The sequence below is a fragment of the Abramis brama genome (genome assembly GCF_963993115.1).
Source record: "Abramis brama genome assembly, chromosome: 1".
NCBI classification, from domain to species: Eukaryota; Metazoa; Chordata; class Actinopteri; order Cypriniformes; family Leuciscidae; genus Abramis; species Abramis brama.
The window spans coordinates 46,033,336-46,049,273 of record NC_139963.1 but is presented as its reverse complement, the minus strand read 5'-3'; the positions used below and the strand labels follow the sequence as shown (position 1 = coordinate 46,049,273).

Here is a 15,938-nt window from a genome sequence, read left to right as displayed (position 1 = left end):
CTCTAGGGGTTGTTGTTTGACCAAAACGGAATTCTTACCTAGTGGGGCTTTATACCAACTAAATAAATATCAACACTAAACTCTTGAACACTAGTGTACGTTTATGCAGACACTTCTCTCCAAAGCAACGAAATGTGAACATTTAATCAGTTTATCATTCCCTGAATCGAACACATGACTTTAGTGTTGCAAGCACAATGTTGTTCAGTTTGGGCTACAGGAACAGGAAGGCATTAAAGTCATTAAATAAATTAAAGAAAGAAAGAAAAGCAACTTGTTTGAAAACACAACTACTGTTAATTCACATTAAAGGAAGCAGATTTTTTTTTTATATACAAAGCGACTTATAAATGAGAAGCAACACAAGCCATGTATAATTCAAGAGCAAAGCATTAGCAGTGCAGCGATAGTGAATCTCAGGAGTAAATCAGAGAAATACAAACACATTTAATGGCAGAACAGCAAAAGAGGGGGAAATGTGTTTTAACTTTTTATTGCAAAAGGACTGGTGTAAAAATAAGCTTCCATTTATAAAAACAGTCGCTTAACTAGTTGAAGTACTTCATATTAAGCGTACACTAAACAAAACCAGTGTAAAATGTTTTCACTCGTGATATTTAGAAAGACTGAAAGTAGAAAGTAGAAAGACTGAAATAGTATTTTTTTTTGTATTTACAACTTTGAATCTTTTGTTTTACAGTTTGGCGCATTTACATCTTGCAATTTTTTTTTTATATCTCCACAATAGTAAAACAAAAACAAAAATTGTGGTAATTGTGAGTTTATATCTCACAATTCTGAGCTTATATCTCGAAATTCTGTCTTTTTTTTTTCTCAGAATCGCGGAAAAAAGTTAGAATTTTCTTGTAAGGATAACTTTTCTTCTGAGAATTCTGAGTTTACATCCTTCAATTCTGTCTTTTTTTTTTTATTCTGACATTACATCTTAGAATGTTTAACTCACAATTCAGTTTTTTTTCTCTCTACGGAATATAAATCTTTGATCTTTTATCTTTTTATATACAAAAATATCTCACAATTCTAAAGGTCCTTGCAAACTGAGTCAAAACACCTCTCAAAATGCTTGCTACGGATGCCAAAAACGCAGAAAATCGAACACGATTAAATTTTTTTTAAGATGGACGCAAGTTTCTGAGGCAGTGTGCAAACGTGATTGACAGAATGTGAGGTCGTATTTATCTTTTAACGTGCAAAAATTTTGCACACACTCAAAATTGTGTGCAAGGACCTTAACTCTTCTTCTCAGAATTCCGAGTTTATATCTCACAATACTGAGGTCACATGATGTCGAGATGTCAAAACTGACTGTCAGAAAAGTTCTCAGAATCGTGAATTATCATCTTGCAATTATACGTTTATTTCTTGCAATTCTGACTCATTTTATTTTCAGAATTGAGAGAAAAAGTCTTAAATGTCTCCTTGTCTGGACTTTTCTTCTCAACAAGCTTCCACAGAAAGCCCCCTGTTAGCATGTGTGTGTGTGTTTGACGCACCGGCGCTGTGTTGTTCCCGCTGCTGATGGCTGGCGTGTTGCTGTCGGCGTTGGCCAGATCGCTGTGAGTCTGTGCCGGCGTGTAGAGCGTCAAGCCGTGATCCGGGACGCGGTTCTGTCCCGCGTAGTCTTGCGTGGGAAGAGTGTGTGTGGCGCTGAACTCGTTCTGCGGGGGATGCCCGTACTGAGGGGTGTACGTCTGGGCCATGTCCGCCGGATTGCTGGCCTCCTGGTTACCCTGCGAACACCAATGCAAACAAAAGCATACATTAAACCCCTGCGGCCGTCACATATAGGGTCGTATGTTCAAACTGAATGTTTTTATCCTTCCGAGCGCGCCTCTGATGGGCCGATCAGGGAAAACGGGCCGCCCTGCGCTTTAAATAGGCCAGGAAAACAACGATCACATCTCACGGATGATTACAGACACGCTTGATCATTACTAATGAACAGACTTTGTGTTGTTGTAGAAGCCGCTCGGAGGACCAGAGGCCACTGGGATTTTTCCACAGCGCAGAAAAAAGGAAATCAGTCTCCTTACGATGTTTTGACTGAGAGCTTTGATTTTCCTGACAGGTTACTAATGTTAACAGCGGTCGACGCTTTAACACGTCTTCACACAAACACTTTCTGCTCAGCGATGTTGAAACCAAGTTGTTTGTCAAGCTACAAGCTTCCCTATAAAGCCTGCTGTGTCATATTTGATACGCACATTTCAAAGGCCTTGACATGATCAACTTTTGCTGAAACACCTGTTGTACACAAACTACTATATGCCTTCTGTCATCTGATTGATATGTTTTTAGTAAGTAAAAGGGATTTTATAAAAAAAAGTTTACCTTCAGCTTGTGGCTCACGTGTCTTTACTGGTGAAATCTGAACTGATTTCTATAAAGTTAACATAAGAATAACCTCAAGATTTCAAGATGAACACTTACTGGACTGAAGCAGCTTAGTTTTACTTAAGAAAAAGTATTAATAATCATGCTCAAATGAGAGTATCAAATATGATCATCAGGCTTTTGAGGAAGGTTTATTAGTTCACCTGTCAATCATCATTGTATTGTATTGCATTGCATTATATGTTATCATAAAATCATAAAACTAAGCATGTAAATATCATCTTACCAAGACATATTATTGACGACTGATATTTATATGCATTTTATGTAAGTAGTCTGCTATACTGTAAAAATATCCCATTGATTTACATTAAAGCTATCTGAACGGCTTTAATATATATATATATATATATAATTCCAAGATATAGATCACTGTGGTCCATGGCAGTATTTCACTGGAAATAAGACTTATGGGTAAAAAAAAATAAATAAATAAATAAATAAAGAAGAACCTGTATTAAACAGATAGCGTGGAAGGAATCTCTGAATGCGGGAGGAAGATAAATGCACTGGATTTTTCCCGTTTGCCTGTTCTGGTCATGGTTATTTGGTGTTTGTCTCAGCTGTTGTTCCTGCAGATCTTTTCCTGGAGTCTTAATGAGCCGAGAACCGTCAGCCGCTGTAAATGAGCGGGAATTAAACCTACATAGATAAACCCACATACACAGAGAGTTCCTGAACAAACCGCAGGTCCCAATTAAAGCTGGTGGATACAGGACGAGAGTAACGTGAGATCAGCGCTCACAGTCGCTTTCTGACGGTTTCATTGCCTCTTTATTCCAGTTTGTGCTGTGGAACTACCAGCAGGGTCAGAAACTACAGCAAAATCACACCGAAAGTGACACAAATACCCATGCTTTTAATGTGGCGGCAAAACAATGTCACTCAATGTCACTGCTTTATCTGTTATCAAAATTTGATGTACAACATAACTGCATATAATGGAAATAGTGCAAAACGCTAATATATGAAAGTGGCAACAAATATGCAGAATAATCAATATGTTAAAACTGATGACATAAAATACTGAAAAAGTGGTCTCTCTCCTCAGCCGCCCCTCATTACCCAGTTTGACTCTCACATTAAATATTCCTACAGAACCCATCAAATAAACCCTTTTCTGTCTCTTTGCTGAGTGCGTGTTTCTGCTGCTGCGTCATTCTGATCCCAGATCAGTTCAGAGCGACTCTCTAACGCACATTCAGAACCGCAGACATCATTAAGATCAAACCCACAGCAGAGATCAATAATATGATACTTTATTTATGCGCGCACATTATGCAAAAACTACATTTGATCAAATGTGCAGTGCAGAACCCAAAGCCCAACGCAACTCTTTACCATCCTGCAATTTGCTTGACATGACCCTTCATTTCCAGTGTAATGAATCAGAAGTGATATGACAGGTTTATCAAATCATAATTTTATCTACTTGCATTTTAAAGTGCCCTATTATGATATTTTAAAGGCTCCTAGTTTCAATCTGAAGGTCTCCTACAATAGGTTTATGTGCATCCAAGTAAAAAAAAGAAAACTTTATTTTTCTAAAAATATGCATTGCAGCATCACCTCTTTTCTCAGTGTCTGAAACGGTTTGATAAAGAATTTTGTCTCTGTAAATCCCTTCCTTTCTGAGAGCTTACTCTGCTCTGATTGGTCAGATGGTTCAGTCTGTTGTGATTGGTCTACTCTGCTCTGATTGGCCAGATGGTTCAGTCTGTTGTGATTGGTCTACTCTGCTCTGATTGGTCAGATGGCTCAGTTTGTTGTGATTGGTCTACTCTGCTCTGATTGGCCAGATGGCTCAGTCTGTCATTGGTCTACTCTGCTCTGATTGGTCAGATGGTTCAGTCTGTTGTGATTGGTCTACTCTGCTCTGATTGGTCAGATGGCTCAGTTTGTTGTGATTGGTTTACTCTGCTCTGATTGGTCAGATGGCCCAGTCTGTTGTGATTGGTCTACTCTGCTCTGATTGGTTAGATGGCTCAGTCTGTTGTGATTGGTCTACTCTGCTCTGATTGGTCAGATGGCCAAGTCTGTTGTGATTGGTCTACTCTGCTCTGATTGGTCAGATGGCTCAGTTTGTTGTGATTGGTCTACTCTGCTCTGATTGGTCAGATGGCCCAGTCTGTTGTGATGGGTCTACTCTGCTCTGATTGGTCAATCAATATATTGTTTTATGTGAGTGAGTGGGCAGGATGATTTTCACATTGTTTTGAAACAAAGATTCTAGGCTACAAGATCCAGTTCTCAAAAGTATTGTGAACAAATATGTAGCATGGGTTTTATGGCCTCATTTCAGTGACTTAAAAATAGTTTTTTTTTTCTCTTCGCAAAACACGCATAAAAGTAATTTTCTCAAAACTACAAACTTTTACATACATGCTGCTCACATATTATTGTAGCAGAGTTTGCCCTGAATACAGTGTAATCAAATGAAAACGTTATAACAGAAATAAGCACAAATGTCAGCGCATGTCAAAACATCTCCAGGGCACAAAAATATCAAATATCAAATTGTTATAAAGTAAAGATTATAAATATTATAAAATACTCTGTAGTATGCAAGTATTTCAGTCCCAAAAACACTCAAACTCAACTTACCGACCTGCAAATACAATGAAGTGCCCTTAACACCTCTGAAAACACACTTTCATGACGCAATGCAAAACACAGTACAAAGCATTGAGTTTCAAAGCAGCGCAGCAGTGAAACACACACACACACTCTCTCTCTCTCTCTTTAAAAAGGCCAACGCTCCGAGTCACACGGGGAGAAGAAGGAGCTTATTAGCGAAACACAAAGCCACGCTTGCTGCCGTCTGATCTCCACTGCTGCTCTGAAGTGTGTGACAAACACATTTTCTGGGGGCAGATGAACCAGACCAGAAAAAAGAGGCTCGTAAATCAGAGGAGACGCCAGCGTCCTGGAGAGACCTTCAACCCCTCAGAGTCCAGCGCCGATGCCCTCGCATCCCACACACACACACACGCGCGTGCTAATTACTGCTCACACATGCCTTCAGAGAGACAGGAAAGAGCCATCAGGGAGAGTCGAGGTCTCGAACACCTCTCAAAGCAGACAGACTTTGAGTTTTTCTGGGTATTTTCATTTATTCATGACCTGAAAAAGCTGCGTTCTTCTATTCGGTTAATATAGCACATCATGAGCTAATTACCATATGACCGCCCACATTTACATAATATCAGCATTTAGTATCTCAACTCCTTCTGATGTAAACTACAGCAGTCAACATTTGAAGTGGATCAAAAAAGTTCATCAAAGTTGTCCTAAGACAAAAACGGGTTTTGTTCAAAATTCATGTACAACTTTGATGAAAGGTTTTGATCCACTTCAAATGTTGCCTACTGTATACTAGTACAAAAGAAGTACAGTATCTTTCAAAAGTTTGGGGTCGGTATATTTTTTTTAATGTATTTGAAAGTAGTCTCTTCTGCTCCCCAAGGCTGCATTTATTTTTATGTACATTATTATTTAAAAATTGTGAAACATTATTATAATTTAAAATAGCTGTTTTCTATGTGAATATATAGTAAAGTGTAATTTATTCCTATGATCAAAGTTGAATTTTCAGCATCACTACTCCAGTCTTCAGTGTCACATGATCCTTGACATGAATCCTCTGATATGACGATTTGATGCTCAAGAAACATTTTCTGATTATCATCAATGTTGAAAACAGTTATGCTGCTTCATATTTTTGTGGTATTTTTCACGATTCTTCGATGAATAGAAAGTTCAAAAGAACAGGATTTATCTTTACTGTCACTTTTGATTAATTTGATCAACTGAATGAAATCATTTCTCTAAAGAAACTGCATAAAAAGTTCCCTAAAGTGGAAGGTACAGTAACTACATCAGGTCAGAGAGAGTGGAAAACGATCATGTAAAGCTAAATAACAAAGTGTTCGCGGTCAGGAAGCAGGAACCACAGACCTGAACCTGATCATTAGCACCCGAGAGTCCACTGAAATAACCCACACCAGAACACTCGCAGTGCGCTCAGATCCTCCTGATGTGGAAGGATTCCCCCTCATTCTCTCCAATTACAGCACAACAACGGGAAGAAAGAGCGGCAGAGGGGCGGCAGGCCAATTTACAGCAGGTCTGTCCATCGGGCTCCGGTTATTAGTCTTCATTCGGTGCGCTTGAAAGCTCCGCTGTGTCGCTTTTACACCTCATTTGTGAGGGAATAAATTTGGCAAAACAAACAGCGTGTCTGTCCTCAGTCTCGACGGTTTTCCCTTCAGACAGAGCTGAGCCACGACCCCAACATCTCACAATCTCACGCGCTGTTTGACCTCGGATACTGCCCTATACACTCTAAAAAATAAAGCTTCCAAAAGGGAGTTTTCACAGTCATAGAAGAAACATTTTTGGTTCCCCAAAGAACATTTCAGTCAACAGTTCTTAAAGGATTAGTTCACTTCAGAATTAAAATTTCCTGATCATTTCCTCACCACCACGTCTTCCAAGATGTTCATGTCTTTCTTTCTTCAGTTGAAAAGAAATTAAGGTTTTTGAGGAAAACATTCCAGGATTTGTCTCCATATAGTGGACTTCAATGGGGTCCAACGGGTTGAAGGTCCAAATAGCAGTTTCAATGCAACTTCAAAGGCTCTACATGATCCCAGCCGAGGAATAAGAGTCTAAAAAGTTAAAAAGTATAATGTTTATTTGTTTTATAAAATGAGCGATGGTTTGGCTAGATAAGACTCTTATTCCTCGGCTGGGATCGTGTACAGCCTTTGAAGTTGCATTGAAACTGCTATTTGGACCTTCAACCCGTTGGACCCCATTGAAGTCCACTATATGGAGACAAATCCTGGAATGTTTTCCTCAAAAACCTTAATTTCTTTTCAACTGAAGAAAGAAAGACATGAACATCTTGGATGACATGGGGGTGAGTAAATCATCAGGAAATTTTAATTCTGAAGTGAATGTTTTTCTCAGTGTGATGAACATTTTAATATGAACCCTTTTCCAGTATAAAGAATATTTTGTAGAATGGAAAGATGGAACCAAAGATTCCAATCAAGAACCTTGATTTTTTTTTTTTTTTTTTTTTTTTTTTTTAAGTGTACACACTTACAATGAATGCCAATTATTCACTGTCACTGATATCTCGTAACTCATCATCGTGAGAGTAATTTTCTCAGGAGAAACATCTAATAAGCATGAGACTTTTCACCATTTGCCATCCAATTACTCTCATTATTGTCTAAAACAGAAATGTAGGACAGAATGTATAGAAAGTCAATAGAACGAAACATATTTTGAATAGTTTCAGTTCTAGTTATCAATAACAACACATTTTGCACATGCAAACTCCTCTCACACGTTCTTCAAAGGATGTAAAATCAATGTGTTATTTATAATTCTCTTAAACAGCTGTGTATCACACAAGTAAAACAGAGGGAAAGCTTTATGCTGTGTTTGTGTGTGTGTGTGTTCTGGGACTCAGGAGTGTTGCAGTAATCGTCTACAACAGGCATCCGTGGCCCGTTCGTCCTCTGAGACTGAAGCTGAAAGTGTCTTAATAAAGCAAAAAGACAGAAGATCATTTTAAACTCTTATGACACACGGCGAGGCCTCCTGCAACTCTCACCGGACCACACAACACACCAATAAACACCACCACACATCACGCTCATGATCTCAGACTGAGACAGACCTGCTGGACTGAACCAACACGCCAAATATAGACTTCAACTCAATTAAAAATGACAGTTATTATCAAATAAACCAGACCAGAACAACTGGAAACCACCAAGATATTTTATAAATGTCGCATCCACCAGCTGGAGTACCCATGATACACACAGAGGGCGCTCATCCGCACTCATGGACTGCATTTCCCATAACCCAATGCCTGGACTCATTATGCTTGATTACTTACACCTGTGTCTCATTATTTTGATAATGCCTGCCTATTTAAGCCCTGTGTTTTCACACATTCTTTGCGAAGTCTTGTGTGTGTCAAACTGCATTTCTGTTTTGACATTTGCCTGTGTTTTTCTGCCATGTTCTTTTTGGATTATCTGCCTTGTGTTTTGACCTATTGCTTGTTTTATGAATTATGATTCTGGATTGCCCTTATAAATCTGCATTTGGATCCTCAACTGTATCTCTGAGCAGTGTGCGATTAGATTTTAAGTGTATAGTATATATTAGAGATGCACCGATGTATCGGCCAATTAAAGCTATTATTTTCACTATTGATTGTTTAAAATCAAACTATCGGTATCGGCCGATATCATTCTGAATATATCGGCCGATAACATATCAGCGGAGACATTTAGTCTCGGTGCGTCACTAGTATATATCAATGTATGTAAGTGTGCTGTATTTATGCAGGTTCTTGTATATCCAACTTTATATAATGAGGTGGGCAATAATATATTACACTTTGCAAGGAAATAAACAAAAAGGAGTCAGTTGAGATGTGCTTTATAGTACATGTCTACAGTAAATCTCTCCTCAGAAGTGTGTTTCCTCTGGTTCAGATGGAGGATGATGTTTCCCTCAGGCGCTCAGAGAGAGATGAAGATATGAAGGATATAAAAGCGTTAATGATGCATGATCCTCATCTTGTTAATGGGAGGGTTATTAAGAGTAATTATCTCTGATAGAAGAGAGATCATTCCTGAGAGCTTGAGAAAATCTTTCCCGATGATCTTGCCTGATCCAAACACAAGACAGGAGAGGAGAAAACCTTGTTTAAAGTGTCTCGTTCCCGTTGCGAGACAGCAGAAGCTGATTCACCAAACATTATGAAGATTAAAATTCTGCTTTTTTTTTTAAGTTAAGAACACTGTATTTGTTTTTCATGAAATACTTAATGTTTTTCTGAGGATCTTTTCTTGTGTTCCTAAGACTTTTCTTTCCTGAAAAGAACGTCCAAGGTTTCATTTGTTAACACCAGTTAGTTACATTAATACATCTTTTAAATTATACCCAATGTCAGTTCATTTTAACTAATCTAAACATAATTTAAAGCAATTATTAATCTCAGTTAATGTTTATTTCAACATTTACATTATTAAAATAAAAATCACGTGTTAAGATTATTTAATGGACCTGAGCCATTGTTTTATTATATTATTATTATTAATAATAATAATAAACGAGTCTACTTCTTAATATAACCTCTATATATAACCTCACACCATATGACCATGAAACATCAAAGCCTCTCATTTAATTCTTTGGGGAAAAATATGATGTTCTCAAGCAAATATCTTTCTATGCTGAAACTTTAGATTGATGTTACATAATAAAGGTGTCACTGCATCTGCCTTCAGGTCCCAACACACACACACACACACACACACACACACACACACACACACACACACACACACACACACACACACACGATATTCAGCACTCATGAGCTCTAATGAGACAAAGTTAAGAAGTAAAACTATATGATGCAAACTGACAAAACCTCCTACACCTCACCTCATTACTGACCCACAGAGAGAGAGAGAGAGAGAGAGAGAGAGAGAGAGAGAGAGAGAGGACACACTTCATTGCCTTCATCCAATTAAATGTCTTGAATTGGATGGAGGGCTGGTGACCACACACATAATTGATGCCACTGTGTGTGTGTGTGTGTGTGTGTGTGTGTGTTTCATGTCTTCCTCAATTTCATTCAGATTGATTTATCAGTGCACACTTTCTCTGCATGTATGTGAGCTTTTCTGTAATGAAATCTACACCTAGTTCAAATTTAATACGAAAATTAAGTGTTTTTATTCTTCGTCTTACAATGAATTCACTACAAACTCATCCATGAATTTAGTCTGAGGCAGGGTTATTATCCTTTACCATAAAAACTAAACTTGTTTTATTTCAGCTAATTTCTCATTTTCATTCAATTTAACTTAAAGTTTAGTTACTAAATTAAATAAATTAATAACTAAAAGTAAATAAAGTAAAACTAACATAATAAAAATGTATAAAACCTGTCGGTAACACTTTATTTTACAGTGTCCTTGTTACATATGCTATATGTACTTACCATAGTAATAACCGCAAATTATGCATAATTACATGCAACTAACCCTCAACCAAATCCTAATCCTACCCTAACCCTATAGTAAGTACATGTAGTTACTTAATATTACTCAGTACTTAAATATATGATTACACTGTAACAAAGACACCTTAAAATAAAGTGTAACCAAACTGTTAGACATATTTTTAGTAATAGGCATTTTTTTAAAAGCCTAAAAAAAACTAATAAAGGTGACAAAAAATTGTAAAGTAAAATGAAGTAAAATGAAATTAAAAACAGAAATATAAAAATAAAATCTAATTCAAAATATTAACAAAAAGTATATCAATTATACTAGAATAACACTGATCTGAGCAAATAAAAGCTCTTATCTGGTGATATGACTATTCATATACTTATCTGGTACAGAAATGTTTTGCTTTAAAAACAACATTGATCTATATTTCTTTAAAAACAAAAAACAAAAAAAAAAACACGTTGCATATTTTGTATTCAGACGATTTTATGTGTAACTCAAGTATCTTTTCGGGACTGTATATTATACAATTGAATGACAGCAAATGAGATCGACACCTGTTGAAATGAACCGAAAACTTATTTTTGACATAATTTAGCCAAAATAAGCAAGCGAGAATCATTCAAACACTGTAGGACGACACACACACACACACACACACACACACACACACACACACACACACACACACAGTGAAGTATGAGCAATAGTGAAAGTGAAGCTTGTCTTAAAGCACTAACAAGGACCAGAATTTATCTGTGACTATAGTTGACAGAGGAAGAGATTTCACACACTCAGCTGAAAGAGGGAGACGTTCACTAAACACACACGTGTCAAGAGGCGTTTGGGACGTCCAGCTCTAATGGCGGCTGGTGTGACTGTCAGAGGGAGAAAATGACTTGCTGAAAAGCAATTGACTGATCCGCGTCTTTTCTCACGGGACCACTGACCCATGAATCTTTCATTAGAGCCCGATGTGCGTGTGTGTGTGTGTTCACCTGCACTCTGTCATCACTGCTGCACTTGAGCTACAAACTCATCATGACTTAAATCAGTTCAACTACAGTCACACTAGGAGTTAACAAGCTACTAACAAAAATGCTAATAAAAATACTTAAAACACACACACACACACACATACACTTTCATGTGACACTTTAAAAACATTACCAAAATCTTATAGATCTAAAAAAATTTAATAATTTAATTCATCTATCCAGGGTTTATTCATATATTCAAAATTAAATGAAAGTATTAATTAAAATGTATCGACTCATGAATATATATGAATAATTTTTTATTTAAATTAATGAGCTTATATAATTCAATATCAATATTTTATCTTGCTTTTACAAATAAATTATATAATATCAATAAAAAATATATAATTGATATATATATATATATATATATATATATATATATTGTATATTACTTAGAATATGTCTATTTCTAGAATATATATTTATAAAAAAAAGAAAATGCATAGGGATAAGCCGCAGTAAAATACAAAATAATTGCATTACAAAATTATGTTTTAACACTACTTAAAAAAGAAAAAGAAAAAAGAAGACAATATCGAACAGGGAAACCTATTGAATGACGAATATGTGAATTGAAAACAAATCTTCTAAATGCAAAAAAAAAAAAAAAAAATGTGACAATGCACTTTTGAATATTAGATTCTGATTCTGTTGACAGGCATTTAATGGTGTCAGCTGATTAATTATCTACAGTATAATGGCTAAGCACTTCTCAAACACTCGTTCAATGCCTGAAAGTAACTTATACACACTATTAGCAGAGATTAGAACAAGACAAAGACACTGATCATTTGGAAGCGACACTTTCAAACTATAACAGCTGCTTAGGCGGTTTCTATACATGGAAACTTGAAAAAATGGACACTTTATGTCCTAAAGTTTCACTGCAACATGCCGGAGAACTAGTTCGTGAGTGGAAAAGATGTTTTGAAAACTGCTGAGCCACTGAAACATGTAGTTAAGTTGGTGGCATCACCACTTCTGGTTTGCATCACTGCAGTGACAGACTCAAAACAGAAACAGGTGGAAGTCGAGCGACGGACAGAAAGAGGAGGTGATTGATCGGAGGACTTTGAGAGAGTTGCGTAAGGAGTTGTCGGTCTCAGCGGAGGCGTGAGGCTCAGAGATTGATGCACACATTACCGGCTTCAGACCTGAATGAACCTACACAGATCAGATGGTCTCCGCCAGCTGTTCTCCCACCTCCAAACTTTCACCCCGCGCCGCTTACGCGTGGAGGAGCTCCGGGTCCGGGAGACGCTGGAGTGTGGAGAGGTTTATGAAGAGGAAAAGCGAATCAATCTCGGCTCGAGATCATCCAGAAATCAATGGAGCTCGGCGTCTTCGGCGGGGATTTGAGCAGATGCACATCTATTAGTCGCGCAATTTTCTGGAAAAGGCTTTTAGAGTTTAAGGAGCGCGGCGCTCGTGTCCTCGGGGCTCCATCGGAGAAACACATAAAAGTCAGCGAACGCCCGGACGGGACCCCCGGCTCAAACATCAGAGCCCCAGCTGTGAGCCCCCCCGAGGGACAGCGCTTTAGAGACGAGGAAACTAAACGCTGAGGTGGCAGGAGAGCCAGAGAGCTGTGAAATACACATTAGAGGAAGAGAAAGGATTGACAAAACTTACAGGAGGAGATCAGGGGCCGGATTCCTTGAGATGAATTCTAAGAATTTCCTGAGAATGTTCCTATAGGTGCAATTCTTGGAAAATTCTCAGAGATTTTCTTAAAGGGTTAGTTCACCCAAAAATGAAAATTAGCCCATGATTTACTCACCCTCAAGCCATCCTAGGTGTATATGACTTTCAGACGAATACAATCGGAGTTATATTAAAAAATGTCCTGGCTCTTCCAAGCTTTATAATGGCAGTGAACGGATGTATGTCTTTGGAAGTTCATCAAAACCCATCCATCCATGATTAAAGTGCATCTATTCATGATTAAAGTGCTCCAGACGGATCTGGGGGTAATAAAGGCCTTCTGAAGTGAAGCGATGCGTTCGTGTAAGAAAAATATCCATATTTAAAACTTTATCGACTAAAATAACTAGTAGGGCTGGGGTAAACGATTATTAATTAAACGATTAGTCGGGCGATTATTTTATCGATTAGTCGACTAATCTAACGACTAATTTGAATTAATTATCCTGTCTGTTATTCGCATATCTCTGTCGAACCGTTACAAAAAAAAAATAAAAATAAAGAAGCGTCGACGCAAAAAATATGACGTAGATGTAATTTTGACGTCGACGTCATCGACGCACCGCTACAGCACTAATAACTAGCTTCCGGCAGACGGCCTATGCTAGTTGACTTACGGCAAAAGAGTAACACTTGAACTTGACGCACAACGTAATGATGAACGCGGCTGCCCAGTCCTGTTAGAGCCCGAGTTTGAACCGCGAGAAGCATCAATTGCCGTCATTACGTTGTGCGTCAAGTTCAAGTGTTTCTCTTTTGCCGTAAATCGATGCGTATGGCCGTCTGCCGGAAGCTAGTTACTTTAGTCGATAAAGTTTTAAATATGGATATTTTTCTTACACGAACGCATTGCTTCACTTCACAAGGTCTTTATTAACCCCCGGAGCCGTCTGGAGCACTTTGATCATGAATAGATGCACTTTGATCATGAATAGATGCACTTTAATCATGAATGGATAGGCTTTGAAAGACTTCCAAAGACATACACCCGTTCACTGCCATTATAAGAAGAGCCAGGACATTTTTGTAATATAACTCTGATTGTATTCGTCTGAAAGAAGAAAGTCATATACACCTAAGATGGCTTGAGGGTGAGTAAATCATGGGCTAATTTTCATAAGAACATATTATTTTTCCTTAATTAAATGACAGGCTTTGGTGTTTGTATGATGGTTCTTGCCAAAGGCTCGGTGATGAATAATTAATTTGAAACAACTCAATAAATTCATTAAACTTATCCATCTTACATTTGGGAATTTAAGACCAGTTGGAGGTTATCTGAACTTTATTTTTAAAGAAGATTATTTTTTAAGAATTTTAATTATTCTTAAATTTTGTATTAAGAACAATATTTAAAAGGGAAGATACTCAAGTACTACTTTTGGGAATGCAAAATATTATTTAAAAAAAATAATTCTTGTTATAACACTAACACACACACACACAGTGCTGGGCTACGATTAATCGCATCCAAAATAAAAGTTTGTGTTTACATAATATATATGTGTGTGAACTGTGTAGAATTATTTTGTATATATAAATCAACACATATACATGTATACATTTAAGAAATTTTTGCATTTGTATACTGTATATTTATACATAATTTATATTATATATAAATATTTTATATATAAAAAAACACATTTTTCTTAAATGTATACATGCATGTGTGTGCTTTTATATATACAAAATAATTATACACAGTACACACACATATAAATTATGTAAACACTTATTTTGGATGCGATTATATATAAAAGTATATATATATATATATACTTTTCTAATTTATTGACTACTTTGGAATATAGGAATATTTAAAGTAATATATTATAATAATATTATTATATGAAAAACATGTATTATATATATATATATATATATATATATATATATATATAATTATTATTTTTTTTTTTACTCATTTACTTATAAAACATATTTAAAAAATGAACTGCATAGTGATAGAGAGCAGTAAAATACTAAATAATTCTATTACACAATTATGTTTCCATGCTACTAAATAATTACACCATTACACACACACAAAAAAAAAACATCACAGGGAAACCTGTGAATTGAAAATGAACCATAATACATCATTAAAATGAAACACAAATGACACAAAATGTGCCTTATATGATGCACTTTTGAATTTCAAAGAACAATCATTGAAAAAAGATAACATTCTTAAGAAAAAAAAGTTAAGATTATTTTGTATTCCCAAAAAAACTTGAGAAAATATTTAACCAGTTAGTAAGAATTGTATTAAGAGACTTTGAGACTGATTTATAATGAGGCAACACACACTAGACACACAAAAACAGATTTCAGCAAAATATCATAATTACTTCATACCATAACTTCACTTTCATCATAAACAGAAACAAGAAATATTCAGAGCGGTTCTGATCCCACATGAATCCATCAGAGGCTGTTAATCTCTCAGCATTACACTAGTTCTGTGTTAGTAATTAGACACTGAAGCGGCGCTCTTCAAACTGTTCAATCACGTCTGTCTGTGACATTTGCCGTAATCCGTCATTCATGCCATTAAAAAAATGAGCAACAAAACGCAGTGCTTGATTGCAGGGCCGCACACGGATTCATCAGGTATCTTCACGGAATCCTGGCTGGATTTAGACGGGAAAGACTGAAATGTCAAGGAGCAGGTGGACATCCGATGACTTTCAGCAGAAATGGGAATGATTTC

General features: G+C 36.7%; 1 protein-coding gene across 11 annotated transcripts in view; it reads right to left on the bottom strand.

The window, feature by feature from the left end:
• Nucleotides 1-15,938, bottom strand: part of rbfox3b (RNA binding fox-1 homolog 3b) — a 293,709-nt gene that overhangs the window by 47,971 nt on the left and 229,800 nt on the right. For all 11 annotated transcript variants that reach the window (XM_084121924.1, XM_084121925.1, XM_084121930.1 and 8 more), the window contains one exon: nucleotides 1,515-1,751. In XM_084121924.1, coding sequence (XP_083978050.1) covers nucleotides 1,515-1,751 — 237 coding nt within the window. The remainder of the gene's footprint in view (nucleotides 1-1,514; nucleotides 1,752-15,938) is intronic.